The 18772-nt window shown below is 43.3% G+C and overlaps 1 protein-coding gene across 2 annotated transcripts in view; it reads left to right on the forward strand.

Moving 5' to 3' along the window:
* The first annotated feature begins 688 nt into the window (after positions 1 to 688).
* The window catches only part of CD2AP (CD2 associated protein), a 76614-nt gene continuing 58530 nt past the window's right edge, over positions 689 to 18772 (forward strand). For both annotated transcript variants that reach the window (XM_058020035.1, XM_058020037.1), the window contains exon 1: positions 689 to 849. In XM_058020035.1, the coding sequence (XP_057876018.1) occupies positions 846 to 849 (4 nt within the window). In that variant the 5' untranslated portion in view covers positions 689 to 845. The remainder of the gene's footprint in view (positions 850 to 18772) is intronic.

The following is an 18772-nucleotide window of genomic DNA, read 5'->3' on the forward strand; positions in this document are numbered from 1 at the left end:
AGAGCAGGGCCCAGGTTCTGCTCCAGGGGCTCAGCAATGGCACCAGAGGAATGGGCAGGAGCTGATCCCAGCAAGTTGCACGAGAAAATGAAGAAGGACTTCTTTACGGTGCAGTGACCAAGCGCTGAACAGATTGCCCAGAGAGAGTGTGGAGTCTCCCTCACTGGCGATATTCCAGAACTGTCTGGACACAATCCCGTGCCATGTGCTCTGGGTAATTCTGATTGAGCAGGAAGGTAGAATCACGGCCGTCCCTTCTGACCTGTCCTGTTCTGTGATTGCGTGAAGGGGGTGATGAGGGGATGTGAGGAATGGTGAGACGGGTTATGAGAGAGGAGGCTGACTGAGGAGTGATGAAGGATCTGTGAGGGGGTCATGAGGGGTGATTTGATGAGGGCGGTGATGAGAGGAGCACTGAGAGGCGGATGAGGCGTCTGACGCGCCGTCTAACGAGGGGGACGTTGAAGGGGACGATGAGGGTGTGCCGGGGGCGGGGCCTGCTCTGAGGGGCGGGCCCGGGGGCGGAGCGAGTTCTCCCGTGGGCGGAGCCGAGGAGGTGACGTCACCCCGCCTGGCAACGGCGTGGGGGCGGTGGCGGCGCGCGGCTCTCGCGGGATTTGGCGCCCCCCGCCGTGGGCGGGGCGGAGTCGCCGGTGCCCGAGCTCGGCTGCGGCGGCGGGAGCGGCGGGACGGGACGGGCGAGCGGCGCCTCTGCCCCGGGCCGCCCGGGGCTCGGAGCCGCCCCTTCCACGCCTGTAGCGTCACGGATGGAGCCGTACTGCCAGGCTTGAGCGTGTCGGCGGGACCCAGAGCCGCTCCGCCGAGCCTGGGCGGGCGGTCGCAGCATGGGTGAGCGCGGCGGGGCGGGCGGCGGGACCGGCCCCCTCTTCCCGCTTCTTCGGGGGCGCCTTCGCCGCCCTTTGTGTGAGGGGAGGGCGCGGACCCGCGGAGCCCGGGGCAGCCCCCGAGATGCCCGGGGCGGGAGCGGTGTCGGTACCGGTGGAGGAGCTGCCGGGCCGGCGAGTGCGGCAGGTGCTCGGTGAGCGCTCCCTCCCGGGAGAGGCCGGGGCCGCCCCGTCCCGCCCGTCCGGCCCCGGGGGCTGCGGAGGGGCCCGGGCTGGGAGGAGGCGCGGGGGGTTCCGTGCGTTTCCGTGGGGAGAGCGAGGTAGGTGTGCAGCAATGCCTGGTGCTGCTTGGAGGGAGTGGCTTGGTGAAGCATAAAAGTTTTTATGGCTAAATCCAGCCCTTTCGCCTTTTTTTTTTTTTTTTTTTTTCCACTCAGCGTCAATTTGAGCTGCGCCTTCGCCCGTTTCTCCACCAAGGCGGAAGCACTCACTGTTTTTAAAGAGAGTGAGTGTAGAACCCCTGGGAATGTTCCTGTGTTCAGGATGTGCCAGTTCAGGTTCACACTGGGAACAGTCATTTGTGATGGGTCTGGTTTTTAGTGTAAGCGTCGGCATGGGGAAGTATCAACGTGTGAACTTAAACATCGCTCTTGAGAGCCCTCTTTGCTTATAGCGACTTCCCGTTTATAGAGATTCCGGACCTCACCGGGGTCCAGAACGGTGCGGGGATCAGTTCGTGTGTCTCTCCCACCTCCACCCTGCTGTGCTGTGCTGTGCAGCCCCGCTCTGCTCGGGTGGCAGCGCTGGGCTTCAGTGTCCGCTGTGCTTGTGCTGCTCTGTGCGAACATGCCCCATCAGAGCGGGAGTAAAGCTTTTTCAGTGGAAGGGTACCTGGCTTCTTTTGGACAGCCTTTCTGCCTCCCCGTTGTGCATGGAAATGAAGAAGTGCACGGTGTACAGATCAAACGTGCAGTTAGTGAAGCGAGAAGCGCTCCTCCTGGCTGGTGTTCTGCTGATTATCAAGATCTGCTTTCAGAGCGTTCATCTCAGTGGAAGTTGTCTTATGAGGTCAAAGCACACTTAAAATGAAATCTGAAAATAGAAAATGAAATTAGTGTTTTAAATTCTGGTAGAAGCCAAACATCTCACTTTTAGATGCTTTTTGTGGTTGTTCAGAATAGGTAAGACTTGCTCTTAATTTCTTTTCGGGCTGCATTGTTTTATTTGCAAGTGAGAAATGTCTGCCCAGGTCGTTATAGTGGCCTGTGATGGTAGTTCCTAAAGCATAAAGGCTTAGTGTGCTAATTAAACATATTGAACTCAGGCTGTAATACTGAAATGAGAAATACCTCAGGATTGACCCATGGTAGGTTTGGGTTATTAAAATCCTTAGTATACTCAATTAGTACAGTTAGGAATACTGTGTAGGGACTGAGTCCAGTTCATGATTGTATGTGATTATTCTATGACATGGTTTTACGTATTTTTGTCCTTAAGTTTCCTTTTCTAAAGGAAATCCTCTTCTCATGAGCATAATGAGCATGTTATTACTGTTCTAGATATGACTGAATTGGGGGGGTGCACACACTGAGTATTGCTGTTGTGTGCGTTATTTATTACCATAACAATTTGTGTGTGTGTGCAGTTACAGAACAGTTCCTACCAGGATGGTGACCAAACTCTAGAAAGGAGTGTATGATAACCTCAGAGTCTTTTAAACAGATTTTCTCTGAAGATGTTGTCCTTTATTCAGATTTTCAAGTATTTCTTTATTGTGGTAAAAAGGGGTGAGGAATGTACAATAAAACAAAAAAGTAAGAGTGGAAAAAGAAGTAACTGTAGTGTGCTCTGCACTCACTGTAATTAGTAGTTGTCTCCCAATTTATCTCGAGAAGTCATTAGTTGATTATTTTATTACTGGTCTCATGATAGAGTTGGCTTTTGATAAGAGATTGTCTGTTATGTCAGCTTGTGGAAGGGATTTTACATGTAAGAGGTGGCTTAGAGGGGAGTGTTGAGGTATCTTTGATGAACTCAAGGATTTTTGAGATTTATGAAGAAGTAAGAACAGCCAGTATGACTCTGGAGGAACCAAAAGGAGAAGGGCAGAAGTACAGAATGCCTTGGAAACAAGTTCTTTTCATGTTCTTCTGGTAGCTGGAAATTAATGTTTCAAGAGCACGTGTCATTCAGGCGTCTGAAGGATGGGGAGGGGGATGTGATCAGAGGTGACACACACAAGACCATATAAAGTTATTGGTAATGTCCAGTGACACCCTTGAGTCCTGTCATTATAATTCTCTACCTTCTGCACTACAGTAATCATGTGTGTATGACTCTAGAAACAGCTTGGTAAACAGATTAAAGGGAAAAAATGTATTCAGATGTTCTAGCTAGAAAAGACTTTATTTATTGAATTGTCTTTTGCTGTTTTGGGTTGATATTAACTTGGAGAGATTAGCTTCCAGCTAACTGTCATATGGCTTTATAACTAAGAAGGAAACATTCCAGCAGCAGCTGATAAATTGCCACAGTGGAAAATTGCAATCCACTGAACATCTGTCAGTATCTTCTTAGTTATATGCATCCTCCCATCTTTTTTATTTCCAAAAATTTGTGCAGACTTTGATTTGTGGTTCCCATGGTTAGTATATCTGAATTTGCTACATGTTCTCTTCAGAAAAAATTATAATTTTGGGATACTTTAAGAAACCAGACATACTTCTTCATTTCCAACAGAATAAGTATAAATATATTTGGTCTGCAGAGTAAGTTCAGTGAACATTAAACTTGTGTGATGCCTTTTGCTAGCTTCATGTTGGCAACAAAAAACAATCTAGGAGGTTTTAGTAAGCAGACTTAATACTTCTGACATGTTGCTGTGAAAACAGTGGCAGTTTCAGTATTCCTCAGTAGTATTCCAAGAACCTGTTAGAACATTACTTCAGGATTTGTTCTTCAATTCAAAAAGAAACAAAAACCCCCTCACAGAACAGTCCCCCAACCAAAAATCTACTCCATATACCCCCAAACAAATGGGGTAGGATAGATGAAGAGTCCTGCTGCTGCTGCTGTTTTTACCAGGAAATATGTAAGGTGGGATGTGCAGTTGAGTGCATTTTGTAGAGTAAAATGATTATCAGAAGTTCAAGTTGTTAAAAAACCCTTCTGCACTAAGGTATTTGATGAGCCTGATGTTGACCAGCTGTACCTGTGGTGCTCAGCAAAGTGATTTGTACTACTATTTTCTTTATTGTAGACAAAACCATAAGGGAGGGTGATGTAAAACTGACTCTGGAAGATACATGCCTATGCTACTGGGAAACCAATTTACAGTAACTGGGAAGAGTTGATGGATCCTGACTTTGGGTGAAGACTGAGCAGAAATTGCTTCAAAAGGTGCTAGAGAATCTGTCAGCTCAGCTCTTGCCTTTTTTTGTTTTTTGGGTTTTTTTCCCCCAAGAATGCAAGAACTGCTGTGCTGAGAGTCCTGACTGTGGAGAAAGGAAGGAAGAAAAGGATATGGAAGGCAGGTTTGTAGTGGAAAGTTTTTTTTTTTGTTTCTTTTTTTTTTTTTTTAATAAAAACCCCTAGTCTGGCAGTAAGTGATTTATGAACTTTCTCAGAGGTGTTTGTGGTTTCACGAGATCATTTTTTATACATAGTTCAAGACCGTGGTTGTCCATCCCCGAGGGGCTCAAAAAAGCCTTGTGGTTTTTGCCAACCACTCTCTGTGACAGTGGGAATCCCTGTTTAGCATATATGGGAATGAGTGGGGGAAATATGTCCTTTCAGCGTGAGGTTTTTTTGCCCTGAAACTGCTCCTTGTTCTGCCAGACTTCTTTGTGTTTTTGAGAAATGGTGGGTGATTGTTTGGTGGCTTCATACTGATGAGTCTCTCTACATGTACTTTTATCATGTGCCAGTCATTCCAGGTGCTGGTCACCTTTACTGGATAGTTATTTTAGTACTGACCATTTTTTCATCTTGTTGAAAAGAGTTTTTCATGTTAATCAGGAGTTAACTTTGTGCAGGGGTGGAACTGTATTTACTGTCTTGATTTGTTTTCCATACAGTTCTTGAGAGCTTTAGTTTCAGCTAGGTAGGACCTTGCCCTCGAATTACCCTCACCTTCACGGGCTTTCTCCATTGTCTGCCTGTGCTGGTTTTTTTTTTTCCCTTAGTGGGTTTTTGTTGCATAAACACAGGAAATGTGTGGTCGGGCACGCTGTGCTGCCTGGGGCTAAGTGAGGTGGCTGCTCTGTCCTGCTCTGGCTGCCACAGCTCTGCTCTCCCCATTCATTTTACCTCCTCGAGATGCTGTCACATGTGACTGCTGGTCTGCTAGTCCCTTAACCTGGCTTGATAAAAATGATTTGTTAGGAAAGAGCAGCAATGAAAAAGCTTCAAGTGTCTCAAATCATCTTGACAGAAGTGGTGAGTCAATCAGGTGAAATTTGTTGCTCGTGGGTCTGCGGTGTAGTGATTTCTGTCAGCTGTGATTGTTGTCTGGGCACTTAAAATGTGTTCTGGGCCTTGGCAGGGGTTAAACTTTTTTCTTCTGCTCCTTTTAAAGTGGGTATTTGTTTGTCTTTTTTTAAACTGCATCCTGTAATACTGGAATCATCTACCAAGGGAGGTGGTAGAGTCACCATCCCTCGAAGAGTTTAAAAAAAGACTGGATGTGGCACTTGGTGCCATGATCTAGTTGAGGTGTTAGAACATGGGTTGGACTCGATGATCTTAAAGGTCTCTTCCAACCTAGAATTTCTGTGATTCTGTAAGGTAGCTAAATTCCATTCTACTTTTTCTTTCCATAATGATGTTTTTTTGTTTGTGCTCTGAGTTGTGAATGTGCTAATGACCTAAAATGTTCCCAGCATTCAGTGGAGGTGACGCCTGAGCCTTTGCTGTCCCTTACTTTGGATGTGGTGTGGTGAGAAACAGATTTCCCCAGTGCTGTGGTGGTGGGAGCACAACTCTGCTTGAGCATCACCCGTGGCTGTCCTGGTGCGCTGGTGACAGCAGGACTGAAGCACTAAAACTGCTTTTCCATTTGCCTCTTTTCTGATGTGAACTCTTGTTATGTTAATAAGTGTCCTTTCACCCTAAATTATTCCCTGTTTCCCAGCATAAACTTCAGACTTCATTTCACCAGCATGGCTATTTACTTTCTCTGACTAATGTCAGGAAGAGTTTTTGGGATTGTGTTTTACTTCACTACTTCCATGCAGAATTGACTTTCTTCATATACAATCAGTATGAAATGTTTCTTTTTCAGGAATCTTGAACAAAGAAAAGGATGCACTGTAGATATTTTTGAACAAAAATGTAAGTCTTGCCACTGCCAGAGTCCTAAATCAGGCTGAAGGAAAAACTGCAGGATGTGTCTGTCTGCTAAATTAGTTAAATCTTTCCACTTTGGGGTGATGTACCCTGTAGAGAGTATAATATGAGGTAATTTAGAATATTAAGTGCACTTTTCTTAAAGGAATATTTATTGCCTATAATATGCTCATGACCCTGAGATTGGCTCAGCTCATCAGAGCCTGGTGCTAAAAACAGCAAGGTTATGAGTTTAGTCCCTGTATGGGCCATTTATTTAAGAGTTGGACTCAATGATCCTTGTGGGTCCCTTCCAACTCAGAACTTTCTGTGAAATCTGTATTAGGCCAGGACTGCTTTCAGCAGAATAAATTAGAATATAATATTTTGAATAATGTAAAAAATGAAGCATTTTCTTGTAATTTCAGCAGTTTATGCAGTGCTGAGCTGTGGTGTTACAGATGAGGGCTGCAGTTGCTTTCCACTTAGTGCTGAAGAACTTTGTGATTGCAAATTGAGTTTAAATTTGACATTTGTTGAAGAAATTCAAAGTGAATGTTATTGCTTTCTAGTTTTAACTAGATGAAGTGTTGCATTAAATTATTTAAATGACTTAAGACTGCACTGTTTCTTAACAGTAAATAAATCCCTGTAAACGTGGTACATTTTGTCATTAGAGGCAAATGGTTTTGGAATTAAGCAGTGCTGGGCAATCTCATTATTTTTGCTTCTGCAGCAGCTGTGAATAGGTTTTTGTGGATGGCAGTTATTAATGATTTTTGCTTTAATTTTAAATAAAGCAGTTTTGCTAGAGTTCCTGGAAACTTGCCTGGCTTACTATTTAAAGAAGACTTTTAAGTCATCAGTTTCTGCCTCCTTGATAAAGTTACTAAGTGGTTGGCCTTTGTCAAATGTTTTTGATTGTGGATATAGTTCGATCTTTTTAAGCTGGCACTGAAGTCTGAGCCTTTGCTTACCTCTGACTAATAAGCATTGTTCTCTTCCCTTGCTTGTATGAACCAAATAATCTGAAACTTCCCTGTCTTCCTGAATCAGCTTTCAGCAAGGCTGGCTGTCCAAAAACTGAGACTGAGCTCATGGCTGCAGGAGGAGGATGAGGATGCTACTGACACTGACACCAGTTGCAGCACACTTACAGCAGTTGTCAGTTTGGACACAACAGAAGTTTTTTATCTTCCAGTTTTGGCTCTTCAGTTCAATTGTGGCTTTATTGGTAACATACCAATGTACCTTCATTCCTCTTAGTGTGTTTTTATTTCCCCAAGTTGTGCTGTTTCTTCATTTTTCAGGAAAAACATGAAAGCAAACATTCTTGTCAGAATATTTCAAGTTGTTTCTTCTCAATTAATCTTTGGCACTCAGGGAGAAGGGTCTCCCTCTTTGCTTGAAGAAATAAAACTGCTAGTTTTGTGAAGCGGGGAAGAATCTCATCACTTAACTCTGAACTTGTACCTTGAGCTATGAACAGATTTGTTTGAAGGCTGCTTTGCATGTAATCTCCCTTGTCACACCGTGGGTGCAGTTCCAGGCTGTGCTTCAGAGATAACTCCAGGCTGCTGCTGGGGCTGTGCAGTGCCTGTGGCTGGCTCCAGTGGCCGTGAGCCCTGCTGGGAGCTGAGCTGCCTGGTGGGGACGAACTCCTGTGCCAGCTTGGCCATCATGGCAGCAAGCTGGATGGCCTCCCTCGATGCAGTCCTTACCTCCTGGGCAAGAGAGTGGATGGGACTGAATTTCAGGAGTCAGGGAATGTAGAGTGTTTCTCCGTTTCTGTTTTAACCTGCAGTTACTTTGCACTAGATCCATGCTATAATTTCATCAGTTTCTTCGGTGTGTCTATATTAATTGTTTTCCCTAAGTGTTGATGATCCCCCAAACTGGTTATTTCACAGCATTCTTTTTCTGAATTTTTCAAGGGTTTTTTTAATCCCTCCCAATCCATTTTAAGCCAGCTAAATGTTCCTTTTAAGCTGTACCTCTAATTTGCAATTTTTTTATTGATTTAATAATACCTTTAAAGAGAAAATAGATTCTAAACAGCTAAAACCTGTTACTGAGGTGCCTTTTGTATTTCTGTAGGTGTTGGTTTTGGTTGTTCTCAATAATGTTCTCAATAGAGAAGAGGACTGAGCACAATATGTAAAAGTATGCTATGCATCTGTTCTTCTCTATCCTGATTTTTTGCAGTTGGGCTGGACTTGCAATGTTCCCATCACTTAAATGCTTTTATGTAGTTTGGCTTTTTTAGCACTATCATAAACCAGTAAATGCAAGATTAAGCAGAATAAGCCTGCCTAAAACTTGAGGTAAATCACATTGCTATTTGCACTCATTTCAACATCTAAATGTTTCTGTCAGGGAAGTTATTAATTGCTAGAACAAATTGCCAGGGGAATGCTAGATCCATCATTTGTTGGTATGGGCAATCCCTGGATAATGCAGATATCAGTGTGTTCTTTAATCACCCATTTTGGCAGGTTTAGTGATCATGTGTCCATACAATGATCTAGTCCAAGACACTGGCTAAGGCTGAATCCAGCTGGAAGAAAACCAGCTGGCTGATTTGGCAGCAAGCTAGACTGACACACCCTGGAGCAGCACAACTGTGAGACCAGCGCAGGGGAAGAGGTGGTGAAATGAGAATGAGTAGGGAGAGACCATGCAGGGTCATGGCTTTAGCCTCAGATTGGAGTCACTGTCAAACTCTGGTCTCTGTAAGTGACTGAAGCCATCGTTCCAGAAAAGCAGAGCCTGTCTGTTTCCCTTTCCAAAGAGGTTCAGTGAAGAATATTCTTTTGTTAAGAGATTTTGGTACGGGACTTGACAAAATTAGCAGGATTTACAAGCTGCATGAGTGTCTGCAGGGTGAGCCGTGGGCTATTTGTTTGAAAGCTCAATGTCCCATGCAACACTTCTTGCTGTGTTCAGCTGAGTTTGTGCTGTTCAGAAGCCAGGTGGAATGAGATTCTGTGCTGGAAGTGGGGCAGTGGAAGTGCTGAGGTGAGCAAGGCTTTTGAAGCCATGAAGATAAAAGCAAGTATGTTAATCCCATGCTCTCCTGGGTATGGTAGATAAAGAGGCAGCAGATTTTCTTGAGAAGTGCAAACAGCAGAATGTAGCCTTTTAATTAAGGATAAATTATCATGAACTGTGCTGTTTTGCTCTTGAAAATCAAATACAGGGCTTCCTTTGCCTGACCTGCAGGTTACTGAAAATACATCTCATCCTTCAGCACAGGGAAGGAGAGTGTCTGTGAAGGGGAAGATTATACTAAAAACCACTACATTGACACATTCACGTTATCAGAAGCCTAAGTGTAACAGGGTCTGCTTTTACAGCCTACCAGTATCTGAATAAGGATGTGGGGTCAGGAAGTAGGGGAATTGGAGACTATATCAGTTGAGTACCTTTGCAGCTTGAGGAGAGCTTGAAGGCATTTTTTAAATCATTGTATGCTATAGAAATGAATATATAAAAATTGAACTGTGTGTTGTTGTCAAGTAAAAGCACAATTAAGAGTGTATATAAAATCGCTTCCTCTTGTTTTCATGTGCTCATCACCTTACTAGATGCTTATTCTGTGGGAAGAGTTTGCTGTTCAGTCTTAGCACTTCATCCTTACTGAGAGACAACTATAAGGTACGTGTATGGATTGTAATGTGTAGGTTGTAGGAGAAAACCTGCCCTGGTAGATAACCAGTAACAGAAAGCCTGAGGCTGGATGAACAGCCGATGAAATAAAGCTGTTTATGAAACAGGAGACATGCTGTCAGTACAATGAGGCACAGCCTGCCATCTCCATGCAGCAAGGAGACTGGACTGATTTCCCATCAACACAGAGCTGCTGGATCCCGCTGTTCACTGCTGTATCCTGGTTTTTCAGTTCTGAGCAGTGACTGAAGTGGTGAATCCCGAACCTTGGTGTTTGAAAAAGCTAAGGTTGTATTGTTGTCTCTTCTCTCTTGATTTCACTTTTTTTTTTTTTTTGTGTATGTAGTTGGGTTCCCAGGATTATGCCTGTACTTGTGAATATGTGGGAACAACCAAGAGTATTTCCTTTGTGTTTCTGAAATCCAAACTACTCCGACTGTGTTGAGAACAGTGGAGGTGAGAAGTGGAGGTGAGGGTTGGCTTTCTGTGAACTTGCCTCAGGTGCTTTGTCTCCTGATGGCAGCAGCTGCTATCCCTTGCTTTTCTGCTATCCCAGACTGCTTTTCATGAACTCCTGTAAGGCCTCTGATCCCTTCTCAAATTCTTCAAATACCAATGGTGGTGTTACTATCAATGAACTCTGTGAGACACAGCACATGCTGTAGTTGCTTCCAAGCTGCATATTTGGTGATCAGCCAGCCATCAGGTTAGACGGGTAAGTGTTGGGGCAGTCCTGAAGTCTTTTCCTTGGAAGGACTGACATTTGAGTGCTTCAGTGCTGACTCCACAAAAAAACCTAAAAATAAAAAATACACAGCTCTTACTTTTAGAGATGCTGCTCTTCTGGCACGTTTCAGCCAAATGGGTGTACAGGGGAAGAACTGTTGGGAGTGAAGCAGGAGGATGGGCAGGTAGGGATGCTCACATAACACTGATTTCTTCAAATGCTCAAGATTATGACCAGGTACCTAAAAAAACTCCCCAGTGAATGGGGTGGAGGATGATTGGTGTGCTGCAGTAGTAATGAGCTACCTTACTCTCTGCCAGGGGGCACGGGCAGGACAGTAGCCAGCAGGTCCAGGGAAGTGGTTGTTCCCCACTCCCTGGCACTCACAGGCAGGCTCTAAAATACTGTGTGCAGTTTTACTCCTCCCTCCCCTCACATGCAGAGGGAATGCCACTGAACTGGAGAGTTGAGGGTGGTTGAGAGGCTGATGTATGTGGTGTGCAAGGAGTAGGTGCAGCCTGGAGAGAACAACCTACTCTCCTTGGAGGCACGGTGAAAAATTATGAACCAACACCTGCAAGTTAGGACAGAGGTAATTCCCACTGAATATAATGTAGAAAAATTATTATGAGAATTCAGTATCTGAAAAGGTGCTTGTGGTAGCTGTGTTATCTCCATCTTTTCAAGGCTTCTAAAATATAGCTGGACAAAGCCTTGAACCAACCTCATTTGACTTTGGGATTAACCTTGTTCTGACCAGTTTGGAATAAGTAAACTCCAGAGGTCTTTTCAATCCCTATTTTCCCGTGATTGGAAGCATTGCAGAATGAAATAATGATCTTAATAAGAATTACTTAAATCCTTCTAAATACATGTGGAAATAGATATTTGAAGGATTTGCTCTCTGAACTTTTGGAACATAATTGACCTAATGAAACAATTTTGCCTCCTTTAAAACTGTCTGATTGAGATTGTAGGGTGCCCTTGAGCGTTTGCTGTTTTGACTGGCTTTTGTGAAATCCATTTCATAGAGATTTCTTTCTGCTTTTCTGTCAGATATTCAGTTTATTGTCTTGACTAAAATGTCCACAATAAAAAGTAAATGAACTTTATGTCACAATTAGTATGCCCTGACAGCATGGAGTCAGATACAAACACTTGTTCCTGTTGTAATGCTAAGCATATTTTGTGGTTTTTGCAAAATTCCAATCTGGGACCATTCAGACTCTTGCATCATGTCTGTTTTTACAGATGAAGGGAACACTTTGTGCATGCTCCAAATTATGCTTTTAAGTTCCTGTAAATTTATTTCAAAGCCAGATTCTTGCCATGTTTGCACAAGTACTAATTGTCATTCAGAATTAGAGATGTGCCAAATTGTAGGCTGTCGGTCAAAGCATTTCTGCATTTCTTCAGAGCATAAAAGGAGTTTTCATTTAAACCCAAAAGGCTTTCAGAGATTTTCTTGTTTTCATAACTCTTGAATTCATAACCTGGGGCTATGATCATGATGTCCTTTTTGGCTAGGAGACTCCTGGAAAAAAAAAGTCTGCAGCAGAAGCTCAAGCTTTTATAGTAGTGTGGAGTCCTGACAGAAGAAAGGAAACTTCAAATACAATTTTTTATTTTTCAGGGGAATGACTTTGTTCAAAGAGTTCTCAGATAAGCAAGTTTCACACTTATTTTTGTGAGCTAATTATCTAGTGAAGGCTTTAAGGGAACACGAATAAGTATGGTGTTGACCTTAAGGTACTTTCACTGCTTATTTGGTGCTTTGGATTTGAACAAAATATAGATGAGATATGATTCTTTTGTTCTTCAGTGCTTTTTGGCATGGCTTTGTTTTAGCAGAACTTGTAATTTGGTGTTTTGTGACTCACCTTGAATGTTTTGCCAAATAGATGTTACAAAATTAACTTAAGGAAGGAACAGAGGAAGAGGCATAAATCTATATATGGAACAATGTCTGAGTCATGGCTTCAGAAAATGTGGTGTGGTTTTTTTTAAATATGTTCCCCTGTGCCCTCAAAGATCCCTGGTTTTCTCTGCAATGTGAATTAGTTGCATTTTTTCACTTCCGCTCGTGGAGATATTTGCTGCCTTTCCTGCAGGTGTCACCTCTCATTTCTGGGCTGGTTTCTTGCTCTGACTGAAGGAAATAACTTGCAGCACAAACCATCACTTTCTGCTTCATGTCACTTCCCAGGCAAAATGTTTTGACCTCCTCTATCCTTATAAAGTATTAAATACTTGGAGGTAGTTGAGGTTTTATTCTAATACTTCCCGTTTCATGTCTTGTGCTGTAAAGGGAAGGGCCCAGCAATGCTGCTCATAGAAGTGGGGGTTAAATTAAATCCACAATTGTAACATTTATTAAATTTATGACTGAGTTTAAGACAAGTATTTCTGATAATGTTGGAGGAGACTTGATGGGGTACCTGTAGAGTTGATAAATCTGGAGTGAGGTATCCCTAAAACAGTTTTCTTCCCATGTGGTTGTCAGTGGTGACTTATCTACAGCATAATTATACACAGTTGTAAAATTATGAGGGTATGTGCGAAGACAATTTGCTTTAGGTAAGTGAAAATTGACAAACGTTCAATTTCCAGTTGTGTTTTATCTTATACAGTGTTAAGCACTATAATGCACTCCAGAAGATTACAGGAGCCTGGAGTGGGAAAATGAGGCGTATGTGGTTTGTGTCTTTCAGAGCAGGCTGCTGGGCAGGGTTTCTGCTATACTGTTTAGGTTCCTTCCCAAAGTCTCTTGCTAATTGTCCCGAGCCGGCACAAGAAACTGATGTTTGAGGTGGTTGCTGTTAGAATGCAATGAGTTTCTCATTAGTTAAAATAATGTGAGAGGAAAAGCCTACATTCTAAACTGTTTTCAACTGTTCATTTTCCTAATTATTCCAAGCATTCTTACTGAGCTGTAAAATTCAACACAAACTTTTTATTAAAAATGCATGGTGAGTCATATCTTGGAGAATGCACCAGTGCCTTACCCAATCTAAAAATGCCAGGCGGATCCAGGGCGGCTTCCAGATGGACGAGTTCTGTGCTGACAGTCCAAGTCTCCTGGCTTTAGACTGTCTCAAGGGTAGACTGCTATTTTTGTTATTATTTTCCTTTTTTTTAGGCAAGCTATGGATGTAGAGGAATTGTTGCTTTAAGCGGAAAGCTAGAACTGGGTAATGCAGCACAGAGCAAGTTAGAAAATAAGTAAGGAAAATTAGCAGATACTGCAGGGTGGACAGAAAGAAAAGGAAAAACAAACTTTGAATAAAGTTGCCTTGTCACAGACTTGAGACACTGGCACAGACTGCTCAGAGAAGCTGCAGATGTTTCATCCCTGGAAGTGAGCAAGGCCAGGCTGGATGGGGCTTGCAGCAACCAGGTCTGGAGGCAGGTGTCCCTGCCCATGGATGTTCTTTAAAGGTCATCCAAGCTATCCTGTGATTCGGGCACAAATGTATTTTATGATTTTTTTGTTATAAAACATACAAATAAATTAACAAATCCCTGCCATTAGCATGTTCTTTTCAGAGACATCCTGTAACTTTGTCAGATTTCTTATAATCCATGAGATCTCTCATATACCTCACTGAAGTTTCTTACTTGCACTTTTGATTTTACCTTTACAGCTGACAGGAAATTCTGCAAAAGTTGGCCCAACTGAAATTAGTCTCAGCCACTAAACACTTCTCCCAAAAGTACCTTCTCACTGCAATGCCACTGACATCCAAATCACAAACTCTCAGACAGTACAATCCCCAGCCAGCTCCTGGTGCTGTCTCACCACCCTCAGCAGCAGGGGTTCCTTCCTGAGGTCTAATCTGAATTTCCCCTCTGTCAGTTTAAAATGAGTGCCTCTAGTCCTGTCAGTACAGACCTTGGGAAAAAGTATATACTGAAAGGATGCAATAAGGTAGTTATCACTAGAAAGGAGAAAATGTGGTGAGACCAAACAGGAAAATAGCAGAAGTGCCTTTGTGCCAGCTTGTTCCTTCCTCTCTTGCAATGGTGGTTTTTTTCCCTTTAAGCTCAAAGGATTTAACGTGAGAAGCTGACAGTGGCAGGGCTGTTGGTGCTCAGGTGTGGGGAAGCAAAGACTCACATGAGATAGGAGATAGTGAGTTTCGAAGTTGCTGTGTTGCCATTTTTTGGTTTGCTTATTGTTGCTGGTTTTCTCTGGGGTGTGTGTTTATTCTCGCTTAATTATTTTTTTTCCTAAAAGCTATCTTTATAGCAGTTTAAAATATCCTCAGTGTAAGCACTAGAGACTACTTACAAAGTTTTTAACAGGTCTTATAAACTATCACATATCCAGCAGTTCTGGCTGGTCAGCCCGTGTGCTGAGGAATCAGAAAGGGATTTGTTGAGAATTTAGCCTGAGTGCAGCAGTGTCTGACGGCCCTCACTCATCTAATGCTGTTTTGAACTGCTGAGCCTTCTGACATGGGGTGTGTTGAAGAGAGTGAAGGCTCATACTCACTTCAACATGAACTTACTTTAAACAGAGCAAATCCTGTTGTATCCAAACTGAGTCCCCACTGGGTGACAGCAGGGTGTTTGTGGTGCTTCCAGAGACTGGGGGGACATAGCTGAGCTGGTTTTATGTAGAATCAGCTTGGGTCCAATGCTGTGTGTTTGTATGTATTGGAGGCATCCTGCTTGAAAGGATTGTTTGTTTGCCCAGCAACCTGAACTAATAAATTGTACAGATTTAGGTTCTCTGTCTTTGAAATAATCCATGACTGGAATAATTAGCTTACAGCTGTTTGGGAATTAATTGTGTGTGCTTTAAAGAAAATGTACATAAAACGGCATGAAAATATTTCTTTTTATTGGCATTGTGTTGTATTATTTTAAACTAATGAAAGAATTCTCATGGCTCTGGGCATTTTGCTTAAAATAAGGCCATAATTCAATATTTGAATAAATGAGGTCAGCATTGTCTTAAACTGCAGAGAACCTCCTCTGCCACATCCCTTCCTTGTGGCAGCAGAGTTTGCTTGGCTGGCACATGGGATCAAAGCTTCAGGAGCAGGAGGAGGTGTGACTGCTTTGGTATAAAGCTGTTTATCTGGACTGGAGCTGGCACAACTGGTGTGGCTCCCTGGGCAGGAGGCACAGGTAGAAATGGCTCTGCCACGTGTCACTGCCATGTGTCACTGCCACTCCGGGGGCAGTACAGGAGACACCCGACCTCCTTCTGAGCTCCTGTGAAGGTAAAGCATGTCATTGGTGCTGCTCAACGCTTGCTGTAGCCCTTGTGATGCAACTGTTTGTAAGTCCTCCACGTGGAACCTGTGATGGCTCTGCATGGCTCACCTCAGTGAAATGTCTGCTCTTCTGTGTGGCGTGGCTCAAAACTGGTGACTGTACAGTTAAATATGTGTGGACTGCATGGTCTCCATTAGCTAATTACACTTGTTCAGTTTCATAATAGCATGGAACTGCATCCTTACCATCAGAGTTGACAAGAATCCAGTGGCCTTATATCAATGATGTGTTATGTTGGGATGTGATTTCATGGCAGATATTGGCTTTGAGCAAAGCAGCAGGTTGTGGAGGGGCAAGTTGAGTGGATCTGTAGGGGGAAGTTGCTCGTGTGAGGGACCACATTCAGATTTCAAGTTTTGGACATTTTTATATCATTGCAGTTTTAATCTTGTCCCATGGACACAATGCCTGTTAAAGATTAATGTGCATCAAGTGTGTTCCTGGGTTTAGTTTCAGTGAAAATTCCAGATTACTTTGTGAGACTGTTCCGCACTGAACTGAACCACCACAAATGAGGGTGGTTTGGAGCTTCACTGAGCAGGGTGCTCCTGATCTGGGATGTAACAGGGATGTAGAGGTTGATCTAAAGTGGGTTTGGAGCAGTCCTATGTCTGACCCTGCAGTGAGACGTCTTAAGGAGATAAACTTGCAGAAAGTTGTCACTACAAGTTTTCTCTTGAACTGCTTTCTTTATCTGATTCCCCAGTATTATAACTAACTACTAATTTAAGCAGAGAGCTGGGGAAGGGACCACTGAATGCACATAGAAGAAAGCAGGGGATCACAACATCCTTGGGTTAAGCTGCCTTGGAAATACAGCTCCGTGGGTTTCCCCACTCTGTTGGTGATGTAGCTTTATTGGGCACCATTAGAAGGGAAGTCGGAAATACTGAATGTTTCCATCTGTTCAAGGTTCAGTCCCTCAGGTGTTTCTCAGTTGGATGGTTATTGGGGTGTGGAGGGAAGGCAAGGACTTGTGCACAAGACCAGTGCTCAGAGTGGTTTCCCTGATAGTGAGACATGTGAGGCACTCCTCTGATTGAGGGAGAGCAAACCTACATCTGTACCCCAAAGGAATACTTGGATCTTTGGGGAACTGGTCATTCTGGTCATTTGTAATCAGGAGTGTGAAGCAGACGCAGAGCCTGGAGGGAGCCTGGCTGCAGAGCAGTGGGAGCTCTTGGCCAGGAGGGATTTGTCTTTGGTTCCCAAACCCTGGTGCTCACCTTGTGCATGTGTCTTTACAGGGGAGCTCTGTAGACAAAACTCACAGTTTGAGGTCAGGAGCTAGAATTTTAAGGGTAGCGGGAAGTCTGTCAGGCCTTTCTATTTAAGCATCTGAGTTGTCATCAGTGACTCAGGTCAGGGTGACAGGAAATTATATGGTATTGAAGTGGAAGGAAAACATTCTTATAACCACGTCTTATGTTTAACACTTACGGAAGTGTTTTCATTGTTCAGTGTTTAAACACCTGAGCTACTTTTTCAGTGTTAAGGTCTGTCTTAAGTGGCTGAACATATACTATTATATTAGGATTAAACCAGCTGGAATTCCTATAGCTCATAAATGTTAGAAGCATTTTTGTGGGAAAGCAGTTGGAAAGATCATTCTCCTTAAGTTCAGCACCTGATTTTGAAAGAGTTGTGAAGAAGAGTATGGTAGTGAAAAGGGTAAGATTGTGTCCTCTGTGGTTCTTTTGTCTTTAGTCCAAACTTGGTCTGCGACAAGATAAAATAAAATATCTTTGTAACTCTATTCATACATAATAACAAAATTGTTAAGCTTTGTTTTATAGGAGACTAAACTTGGCTGGTTTTATGTGATAAATGTACAAGTGGAAATAACAGTACTAATGAAGTTTGTTTTATTCATCTAGCAACTGTCTGTTGTGATAAACTGGAAAAGCAAAAGCTCAGTTTCTAACATAACTGCAGTTCTGCTGGCAAGGTACTTCTGGAGGTCACACAACTTTCCAGGGTTGTTGTTCCAATAAATGACTTTGAACTGGCCTGAAACCTGCCTGAAGAGACCTTTATGGAGCACTGCAGCGATTCTTGCTGCTTCACAATTGGACTCTGTCCCTCCAGGCCTGCAGCAAATTTCAGCAAGGCTTCCCATTATATACAAGGATTTCAGTTATCTGATGAATCCCTCTCCCATCTTTTTAAAAATGTATAAGCTATTAAAGTGTGTTTTTAATGGACTTTATTTTAAATCTGGTCTGTCTTTTTTGTCTACAACAGGAAAGTCACTGGGTTCTGACAACATTGTAATACCCTAAACAAAGTACCAAGAATGTAGAATTGTGCTCTTTGCTGGATGAGTGCCTATTTCTATTGAAGACACAGGCATGCTAGAATTTTGATATGTTTTCCACTCTTCCTTGATCTGTGTTTTGATTTTTATTTCAGGGCTACCAGAGGGACTTAGTTACCTCTTACAGGCAACTTCAGAAAGTGTCTGAGTAGCTGAAGGCGTTCTTTGTTTAAAATCAGAGAAGATGGGTATAATGTGGCCATGCTTTTTGGGAGACTTGGCCTCTGTCTTGGCACTGAAGAGCTGCTTGTGTAAGGTTTGGCCAAGTGGGGAGCCCAGCTGTGCCAGCAGTGGCTGAACGCCTGGTGCAGGCGGTGTTGCTGACTTGGCTGACAGTGGGAGCTGTTTTGTCAGAGCTGTTAGGTAGGAGGACACTTTGTGCTGTGGGGAATAACCTAGTCTGTAGCTGCTGCTGCCTGGCTTTGATGGGTTTGGTGTGTTTTATCACAGAATCAGCCAGGTTGGGAAAGACTTCTGAGATCATGGAATCCAACCTATGACCAAACACCATCCAGACCACTAAGTGCCACATTCAGTCTTCCCTAAAGCATCTCCCTGGGCTGGCCATTCCAATATATGAGCACTCTTTTCACCCTTTTATGA

This window comes from Melospiza georgiana, chromosome 3 (assembly GCF_028018845.1).
Source record: "Melospiza georgiana isolate bMelGeo1 chromosome 3, bMelGeo1.pri, whole genome shotgun sequence".
NCBI lineage: Eukaryota > Metazoa > Chordata > Aves > Passeriformes > Passerellidae > Melospiza > Melospiza georgiana.